Below are 10,430 nucleotides of genomic sequence, written 5' to 3'. Positions count from 1 at the left end.
AGACAATTTGACAATTTGCAAAAGGAAGAAACGCATTGCAATTTATTTACCATTAAACTTCTCCTTGTACAATATATAAATCATATTATTTTACTAATTCAAAACAAACAACAATTTCAAATTGAAAGTATTACACTTCCTAAACAACAGATACAAAGTAACCACAATTTACAGCAGAAAATTAACAGATCAAATGATGCAGAATTAATACAAAGCCACAGTTCAAAAGGATGTAACACGAAGCATCCTTAACAAACCAAATCCACAAATCATTAGGAAACAGATTCAAAGCACAACATATGTGATTTCAATGAGTAAAGCATTTCATTAAACAGTACATAGACTTGCCTATCTGTCAAAAGTTTCTCTCGGGTAGCAAGAGCTCCAAAAAATAAAACAGAAATCAGATATAGTCCAGTAGTCGTCAAAGTTGCAGCTAATGTTCCGACAGGAATAGACCTCTGAGTGTCCTTCAATGACGCAGAACGGTTTGAACCAGCCATAATCCCCGTAACAGCAGGAAAAAATAGACCTACCAATGCACTGACAACAACGTTATCGTCAGCCAAGGAAACAGATTAAATCCTATTCTACCAATATTTTCAAAGGCAACAATAAAAGGAAAACTTGGCTGATGCCACAACAACTGGTGACCTAAAAGTTGAAGATATTGATTTTAAAGGCCACCTATTTCGCCAACCTACTTGCACAAAATGAAAACCATTATCCATGGTTCCCAGTGGCCACAAATTGAAAAGACAGATAGCAATACAAAAGTTGATAGCTATGAAATAACCAAGAACGTCAATGAGTATCAAACCTCAAACTACATGATTGAAAACTGCAGATTGTGGTGTAAAGATTTAAAACAACAACCTCCGGCATGATTTTCCAGAACAAGTGTCGCTTTCAGCAAGGCTGGGTTTGACTACAGGGTCTGGGAAAGTCAGGGAAAGTTAGATACTCTGTCTTCCTTGAGAGTTATTTTGAGGGAAACTTAACATAATTTTCCCTTTTTCTGTCCTCAAAAAATTGCAGGCTTCTGCAAAAAGTCAGCTGGAAACAACAATTGTATAACTACATTTTATTACTAACTTCACTCCAAAATCTGTCTTGTCCAATGAACAAACAGATGAAAGTAATTCTCTCTCCTTCACCTCGTATTCTTGTCACTACATTCCCATAAAGCTTTCCCTCTGCTCAACCAAATGCCACAGTACATTTTTTCCTCCAAATACAAAAATAGAATATTTTCCGTATGGGGAAACGACAACTTCCAAAGTACAAGGTTCATACAACCACAAGTTGAGGAAGAGTTTGGTCTATCTAGCCTTAAGTGGAGACAAAAAAAATGAGCAGTCCCTGATAATCAAAACCATTCCTTTCCAAGTTAACAATTAGCACCAATTTCTTAGTTGAAACAATCCCAGCCACTCTTTTGTTTGTTAAGTATAGATATAAAAAGACAAATCTGCTGTTCTTTGGATGAAGCTTTTGTTCCTGGGGACCAAAATGTAATCATTGAGAAGCTAAGGGTCCATTTGGTTCATGAGATGATACAAGATTGGAAAAGTAATACCATGTCATCCCTTATTTTATTGATTTTTACACATGCTATTACTATCATGGTTGACTGAATAATCCGATGTTCAGGGGATAAAATAATCTCATGCAAGGATGGGATAAGGAATATTATGAACATTTTGTGTCATTTGAACTAATTTGGTAACTATAATATATAATATAAAATCTAAACTTTTGAAAAACAAAATTTAACTTTTTATGGAATATCCCATGAACAATCCGATACTAACTGAACTTAGTATAATTATTGTACAAGGGATGATGAATTCTAGGATAAGTAATCTCAGGACAATTAATCCTGGTATTACACATCCTCCCTCAGCCCATCCATGAACCACATGAAACCTAAAAGGATGATTTCGTTATTGCATGACATCAGGTACTGACAACGACAGCATAGATTTTTCCAAAAAGGTAGAAATCCTAGTTCCCAACAACAACAACAAAATCCTAATTACTAATAGGTTCTTCTCTCGCATGAGCTGCAAGGTTAAATTTCAAAATAATTTCTAATATCAAAAATACATTATTCAGATCAAGAAATATAAATGCAGGTAAAATGAAACAGGAGTGCAAAGGATAACGCTTAGTAATCCAAGTAATGCATCCTAATCCACAAAATAAGAACACTCATCCAGTTTGATGGGTTGAAAATGTTGTTGCTTGCTTTGAAAAGACTTTTTAAGTGTGAAAAGTGATGACACAACTATCACTCTACACAGTAACACATATCTGATAGCAAATTTGATCAAGAAGCCAGCAAACTTCAAGTTCCAAGTGTAAGGCAAAGTCTTTCAAGTGCACATAACTAATTAGCCGAAATTCAGGAATGGATAATAGACTAAACTAAAGAACATAAACAAACGAGGACAGAAACTAATCCTATGAACTGCCTGAGGCATATAATTAAAATGTCCAAACAAAAAGGGACAGACATACAAAAAACTGAGTCACAAAGTTCTAAAAGAGCATAAATTGTATACTATAGTTGAAAAAAGAAGTACACAGCATGTAGCCCCACTATTATAAATAAAATTTTTAATGACAAGTTAGTGGGACCAGTACCTATTTTTGTGTATAAAAGATAAGTCCAAGTTGAGATGGAGTTGTGACAGTAATGGAAACTGAATAACAAAAAGGAGGGAGCACCGCTGGGGTGTGCAGGGGACAAACCAAGCCATCCACCCACTCACAGAGAGAGAGAGAGAGAGAGAGGGCAACAATTAAAAAAAAGCACAAAACTAGAAAAGTTTTTGCATGCCATACTTGAAGTTCCAGTATATCTTCCCGTCAGGATCAGGAATTCCAGCGTTATTAGTTGTTTGATAGTCCGAACTCCAATTTTCTTTGAAAGACTCCAAACTCAAGCCCGTAATCCCAGCTGCTCCATGCATGGCAAGGGAGATATTTTCAGTATACAAGTAATATCCAAGAGCCATGAAATGAAGGATAAAAACATTTTTGACCCATTACATCCCATTACAATCCTGCCCAGATGTAATGGGTCAAAACAACTAAATTGAGTCATTTTTTATTAAAGCAACTCGAGTATGATTTCAATGAAATTAGTCACACTTGGGCCAAGAACTATTAAGTCTAGAACAGCCCATAGTTGTTAATCATCCATAGCAAAGGTCCACTTGAGGCTATACCACTGTGGGCACAGAATCTGAACTTTTATTATGCATAGCAATTATAAAATACAATCATTAAACTCCATGGTTTTGGAATTTAAATCAACCAACATTATAAGCACAAAAATGAAAGTACAGAACACAATCGCATCATTGAGAGCCATTTACATAGATGCCAATGGAAAATCATATGATCCGGACATATGCATGGGAACAAAGATGCCTGATATGATCCATCTAGTGACAAAACCAGCAGTCAGTTACAACTATGAATGTTCTAAACAAGATAACCTAAAATAAGCTTTCAAACTGAAAACATTGAAGATAAAAGGTGCAATGAATCTCACCTGCTGGATGATCCTTTCGAGCCAGCAGTATCCCAATAAATATGCAGAATAATGAGAATAAAACAGCTACAAGAAAAGCTGGTGCAACTCGATTGATCATTTTCACACCACCAAATACTATGAAACACAAAATGATGGTCACCACAATTCCATATATCTGCAGATCATGTAAACTGGGACTAGCAATCGGTTGTGCTACTTCTGTTCCATTAACTCTGGTGACAGTCTCTGCATTAACAAATGCAGGAATTTATCAAAATCAAACGTCAAAGTAAATCGCGTTCAAGGTAGTAACCAAAATTGCTGATCTCATCATCCTGAATACCATGTACAAGTTAGTAAGAAATGAAGTAGCAGTTCCTTAAGACATAAAACCAAAATGGAAATAAACTATTTCACCACATTTTTCTGAGCAATTACAGTTGCAGTTAGAACAGCTGTCGTCCTGTGTGAGGACAAAAATATGTGACCTTATGAATCACCAGACAAACCATCATTCAGGCAACAGTTCGCCACCTCCAGCATATAGTTCAAATAAAAACCTGCGAGATCTCCCAGAGCTACTACCTTTAAAAATCCCTGCACTTGGTACAGCATTCAGAAAAGTCTCCACAGCTCCCAATACGTAACTGCATCACATGGAATAAAGATACAAGATATGTTAATAAAAACCAATTTACATATTACAAACCAATTTACAAATTACATTCGAGTAAAGAAACAGCAATTAATAACATGGTCACCATATGTCCATAACATTCAATAAAATACGTTCCAACAATCTACTGATGGAAAAGGTAATATTGCGAATCATATTTCCATCTCATCATGCACCTCTGTAACATAAGTCACAGATTGATATAAAAATAAGAAGATAGAACACTCACAGAGATCCAGCAACTGCATTCCCAAGGAAAAAACAAAGCCCAATGCTGACTCCTACTTCAGGACCCAAGGCACGACCTATGAGATAATAAGGTCCTCCACCCTAGACAATTATACATCAAACAACTATCAGTAGCCATTCAACACAAAGACTTTAACATAAATGGAGCACCCCAGAGGAATAAGTTACGTGCAAAACATAATTGTTTAATCTTCATAAGTTTAGAAAATCTTTTGATAACAGTAATCAGTTTTCTTACTTTCATAGCACCATTAGTTGCAATGGCACTCAACGAAATTGTAGTCAAGAAAGTGCATGACCCACAGAAAGCAACTAGCAACAATGATTCACCTATACCACCCATACCAACGATCCTGCAATTATCAAAAGCAAAAATTGTGAAGAGTAAATTAAACTACTTCAAAAACTTTCTAAGGTAAATTACAGCAAGCTGTTTACTAAGACCGTAATTAAGGGGGAAAAAAGGATGACAGTAGCTGAGAGTCAGCTGTCTCAATAAACTAACAGATGAGACTATTATTATAGCTCTTATATGATCTTCTGCATCTGTTATAAAATTTAATTTAAGTACTCATCTCAATCATCCTTCTATGCTATAAGTTCCATTTGTATGCATCAGTTGACTTCTTTGAGTTTGTTATGAATGCTTAAAGGTACAATGCCAGAAGAATTGTCACTTGCCATCCACATTGATCTGAACATTTTACTTTATACTAATTTGTCATTTGTTGATTTTGCTATTTGTTATCTTTTATGAATTTGATGGGCAAGCAATATAAGGGTGAAAATGAAAATAACTAATATTATTTAACTTATGCCTGTAAGGTGAGACGAATAAAGAAGAACTTTCGCATTACCAGCATAAGTTAAAATTCAAGAGAAGTTCAAGGGCATTGCAGGCACTACAAAGATGCATTTTCAAATGTCACAGGACTAAGTGATTGTTTGCCTAGATGAATAGCTCAAAACCAAAAGGAAAACATGTCTCAAAATCTGGTATCTAGTATTAGAAAGAATTCCCAGACAGAAGATCCATATTCCACTACTATTATTTTTTCTGAGTCAATGATATGTTACATTCATTTAGGACTCCTCAATTCTTTTAGCAAAAATTGGGAATACAGCAATGGGAAGAATAGAATTTTGTAGAAGGGTACAACTTTTGACAAATTTGGATTTGGGGAAAAGACTACTATTCATCAAATATAAAAACTAAAAATATTTGCAAGCCCAAATTACTTTATTATCCCTTATATACGTCCAACTAAAATTAGAAGAAAAAAACAGATAAAAGGAAAACTACTGCAGCCAAATGACGAATGACATTGGCTGTTGGACATGAACGGAACAGCCTGAAGTGACTGTGCAAAAGTGCAGACCTGCCAACAAGCCCAAACTCATCAGCAGTGCAGCCTTGGCCAAGAGAAGAACCAATTTCATGAAAATAAGAAAAGAAGAAGAGGAAAGGAGAGTAAGAGCCACCTCGGATGTCCACTTGATTGGTGGCTCTCCAGCCACTTTCGTGAAATGTTTATACTAGATCTGTGATCCACTTTCCAAGAAGAAGATTTTGTTATAAATATTTGTGGGTTTGGAGATGTTTCTATAGGTTGTGATTGGTGGAGCCATGATTTCTGTCAAATACTGAACTTGCTTACATATTTTGGTGAAAAAAGCCCCACCAAAAGTGGTGGCCAGAGGTGATGCTTGGTGGTGGCACCACCCACCTAAGGCCCGAGGGACGTTATTCAAAAATCAGATGTATCTGGGGACTAGGTTGTGAAAAATTTTGAATTGCTAAAGTATGTGGGTATTATAGTAATTAACTACACCACTCATTTTTGTTAAAATAATTTTTGAATAGTAACCAATGCCACAATTTGTTAAAAGTTGCACCCTACTTAAAGGTTTAAATGCTTCCTATTCCCATTTTTCCCATTCTTTTATTTCTAAAAACCAATTGAAAGTCAGGTCATATTTGTAAAGGAGATCTTAAATGTCAATTTTATTGACAGAATTTACATTCAAATGCAATATCTAGCTCCAGAATTGAACTTTCCCCCAAAATAATTTTAGCTTTACCATATGTATTCCCTTTAGTTTCAAACAGTATTATGGACCTGATATTCACATCCAATTTACATCGTAAAGCAGAAATAATCAGCTCCAAGATAGTCACGAAACCAAATTCCACCTTAAACAATCCGAATACATGTTAATGGAGAGAAACATAAGGGCTGACTAAATCAACAAAGTTCGAATATGGTTAAATGCAAACTTTTATAAACGGCCAACAATGGTAAGTTCAAAATTTCTATGAGAAGCTTCAACTGAAACTAAACCACCTTCCAGAGGCGCACTTTAGTAGGCACATGCTCTCACTATAATAGTAAGTCAGTTCTAACTCCAATGGATATATATTTGCATGGTATATTGTTGCAGAGTATATTTAGAAAAATAAGGCAATTAGATGTACCATGAAAATCTGATATAGTAGATAATTCCCAGAATATTTTGCAAGCACGGAACAAACACTCCCATCATTGTCCCTAGTTTGACACCAGTATCCTACATAAACCACAAAAAAGAATAAAATGATTTGACAAAATAAATAGTAAAACGAAGACTATTATAGCATCTTTGTTGTCTTAGAAGTCTCTAGTCATGCCTTTAGCACCCAAAAAAAAAGATGAACTGTAGTATCGTAGTACATGTACGAAGTTTAACAATACCATGATAGTAACCAACACAAGTTGCCAATAAAACTTAGGATACAAAATTTAAACATGATAGCATAAAAAGCTTAAAGAATATCAACAGCATATAGAAGAACACATACAAGCACCCTAGGACGTTCCAGATTGATTGTGCCATCATCTCCATCTCTAGGACTAGAGGGTGCAGGAGTCTGATCTTCTGTCATACTGGAATAGCAACCTTTACGTAAGAAGAAAGAAATACTCCAAAAATGTTTCGAAATTCAAACTACCAGAAACATAATCAGCTTGAACATAAATGAAACACCTCTTACCTCTTAAGACCTAAAATATTTACGAGTGAATCAAACCCAAACAATTCCAATTTGGAATCCTTCTGATCGCCATTGGCATGTGCACGAGTGGGCAGTGAGCCTTCTCTTTCTTCAGAAGCCATGTTTGTCTGATTGCTAGCTTTAACTTTCCTGCCACATTAATAAAAAGTCGAAATCATTTAGGCCACAATATAATCCAAGAACGAAAGAACCTGGCTATGGACAAGTTAGCATTTTAGTGAAAGTCATTCAAATAGGTAGCATAGTACATTAAGGACACAGTTTTAGCCAAATCTTATAACTGGGAACTGCTTCAAGGATAAACTTGAAGTTCTTAGTAATAGCCAAACTCGAATCAATTCCACATTTGAGAAGAATCTAATTCATGACTGGCAAAGTTTTCAAATCCATTACGAATAAGCTGTTTTGACCTCAGGTTCCATGTACTTTACAAATATCTTAGAATGTCACATTGCATTCATTAACATCCACATAATTGGCATTTATAAGTATCACGGTGATTAGTTAATGTGAAACAACCAAAACAGGATTAAATAAATTAAAGAGTTTCCTGAAACAACACCCAAAAAAAGGAATGTAACCAATTTCTCAAGAGCTATTAGGTTTAATTAATACAACCTGGGAAAAAAATTAAGAACAATCAACATGATGATGAACTTCAAATCAATGAAGCTGTAGTAGTTAACGGCACTCCCAATCAATACCTGTAACTAAAGATTCAACCCAGCTATCTTATTCTGGAGTTCCAAGCCCCTAAGCACCATACAAACTTCTTACCAAGACTTTTTCAACCTTTTTCAGATCTAGAACACTGTAAGCATAACATTTTAATGAAGAAAGTTTCCAAATATTGTTCTACATCACCACTACACAAACCAGCAGAAAAGACGAAAACATGTAAAACGTACTGCTACAATTCGACTAGACAAGAGATAGAGTAAAATCATCAACAAGGCAGAACTACACAATCTATGGCAATGCTCAATCTTCCATTCATTCAGTGTATGCCATTGAATCCTTCCCGCTACTTGTCCTCGCAAGTTTCCTGTACAAGCTTCCCATTGCTACCAGCAACCAAGTTTGCAAAATAATAGCCTCTGGTCTTCAAATACTATTCACCGTATCATCCTCAAACCAAAAAGTACCTAATGAGAGTTAAATTCGAAACGAGCCTATGTCCAATAAATTTTACAGCATACTACTACTTAAAAAAGGTCCCAACCGAAGTCCATCAAGTAGCAATTAAGCTCAAACCCCTCATTTTCAGCATCTTTTAACCATATACAATGGCGAAATCCTCCATGCCCCTCCTGAAGCCAAAATGTTCATCGACCACACAAATCCAAAGTACTTTATCCACATTTCCAATGTACAACTAAAACATATACTTGCATGCCAACGTTGATACACTGATTTCATACAAAACCTTTGGCATCTATAGTCACTACAGGCTTCCTAAACCCTTGATTCATTAGTATATAAACCTACAAAACAGATTTGCCCCCGGGTGTTAAACCCTTCTCCAAACCCTCACTCCTAGATCATCTAAAATCTCCGAAAAAACCAATACAAACAAACCAAAAGATGATCCTCTAATCAACAGCAGAAGAACAATCTACCACATTGCAAGAACAATTAACAAAACTTTGCACAAAAATACAAAGAAAATGAGCAGCGTAGTAGCAATTATTACATAGGGTTACGATTGGGAAACGGAGAAGAGGAAGAAGAAGAGGAGGCGGCGGCGGCGGACTCCAGAGAGGACATTTCAACGATGGCGCGATCGTTATCGCTGGCCACCACAGGCCTGTACTTCCGGCCGTGGTCTAGTCCTTGCGACGACGACGACGACGACGAAGAAAACTCTTTCTCGTCGGACACTTCAATTTCTCCATTGCCCGCCATTTTTCGCCGTTCGCCGGAGCTTAATTCTGCTTTTGCCGGTGGATTGGATCCAAATCTAAAACTACTCTGATATTTAACTAGAGAGAAAAGATCTGACAGGAGATTTGGAAAATGAGTAATTGAGTATGAATTAATCAATAAAAAATAAAATGTGAATATTCAAATAATTTGAATAATAATTTAATAATAATAAAACAAATCCAGGAAGGGAGGTAGGAGTTCTTCTCGCGTAAGGGTGAATTTACGACTACCACAGTCGACTAGTACCAGGAGAGTGCGGAACACGCGAAGATAAGGAGCTTGATAGTCTTTTGGGTTTCTCGGGAATGTATAAAGAAAGAGGGCGTTCGAAGAAGAAGAGTAGGTGAAAAGGACCTCCATTGTGTTGGGATTGCGGGAATATTCAACTCTTTTATTTTTTTGGGTAAATTCTTCATCCAAAAATGGGAAAGAGAGAGAATCACGTTGGATTTTGGATTTTGGGGCTTAGGGCGCAATTATTTGGTAAACTTAATTGGAAAAAAATATTTAAAAAGCCCGCATGATTAAGTTAACTTACGGAAAAGTCTCTTATGTTTGTAAATCATACATTCCGACCTCTTGTAATTTGAACTAATTTGAAACAATAACGAAAATCATCAAAACTAAACAGAGGCAAATGAAATGACATAATTACCCCAAAATATATAAGCAGAAAAGACCGTAATAACCATCCTAATTAAGCAAACATACGAAAAATTTCCAGTAGTCAAACCAACTTACAAAAAAATCCCCCATGATTTCGTATTGATGCTACCACCATTCTCCATCTTCTATTGCCATCCTCCCTTCTATCTAAACCTCATCCTCCTCATTTTTCCTCCTCTCCACCTCTTCCTAATGACTAGGAGCGTGCAATTCCAAAAAAATCGATTTACTGACTGATTTCGATTTCAATTCGGAAAATCGAAATCGAAAAAAAGGAAAAGTGGAAAGAAAATCAAAATTTTCGTTTTCGAATA

The 10,430-nt window shown here is 35.9% G+C and overlaps 1 protein-coding gene across 1 annotated transcript; it reads right to left on the bottom strand.

The window, feature by feature from the left end:
• Positions 1-254: 254 nt before the first annotated feature.
• On the bottom strand, positions 255-9,699 carry LOC113772008 (cation-chloride cotransporter 1-like). Its single transcript, XM_027316545.1, has 10 exons — positions 9,218-9,699; positions 7,504-7,653; positions 7,312-7,396; positions 6,949-7,040; positions 4,711-4,825; positions 4,453-4,553; positions 4,133-4,194; positions 3,566-3,793; positions 2,851-2,965; positions 255-543 (listed from the first exon to the last, which is right to left on the bottom strand). Exons 1-10 carry the CDS (start codon positions 9,427-9,429, stop codon positions 273-275), a joined length of 1,431 nt encoding a protein of 476 aa, XP_027172346.1. The 5' UTR covers positions 9,430-9,699; the 3' UTR covers positions 255-272.
• Between the last annotated feature and the right edge of the window lie 731 nt (positions 9,700-10,430).

The sequence above is a fragment of the Coffea eugenioides genome, chromosome 5 (genome assembly GCF_003713205.1).
Source record: "Coffea eugenioides isolate CCC68of chromosome 5, Ceug_1.0, whole genome shotgun sequence".
Lineage (NCBI taxonomy): Eukaryota > Viridiplantae > Streptophyta > Magnoliopsida > Gentianales > Rubiaceae > Coffea > Coffea eugenioides.
Note: the sequence above shows the minus strand (reverse complement) of the source record. Positions and strands in the feature narration are given on the sequence as shown.

What these genes read in the sequence shown, in the direction of transcription:
- LOC113772008 (XM_027316545.1), bottom strand. Translation starts at nt 9,429, where the DNA reads ATGGCGGGCAATGGAGAAATTGAAGTGTCCGACGAGAAAGAGTTTTCT. An exon ending in CAACTAATGGTGCTATGAAA is followed by an intron (nt 4,554 to 4,710) that starts GTAAGAAAACTG and finishes ATAATTGTCTAG; the next exon opens with GGTGGAGGACCTTATTATCT. An exon ending in AAGTGCAGGGATTTTTAAAG is followed by an intron (nt 3,794 to 4,132) that starts GTAGTAGCTCTG and finishes TTGTTAATGCAG; the next exon opens with AGACTGTCACCAGAGTTAAT.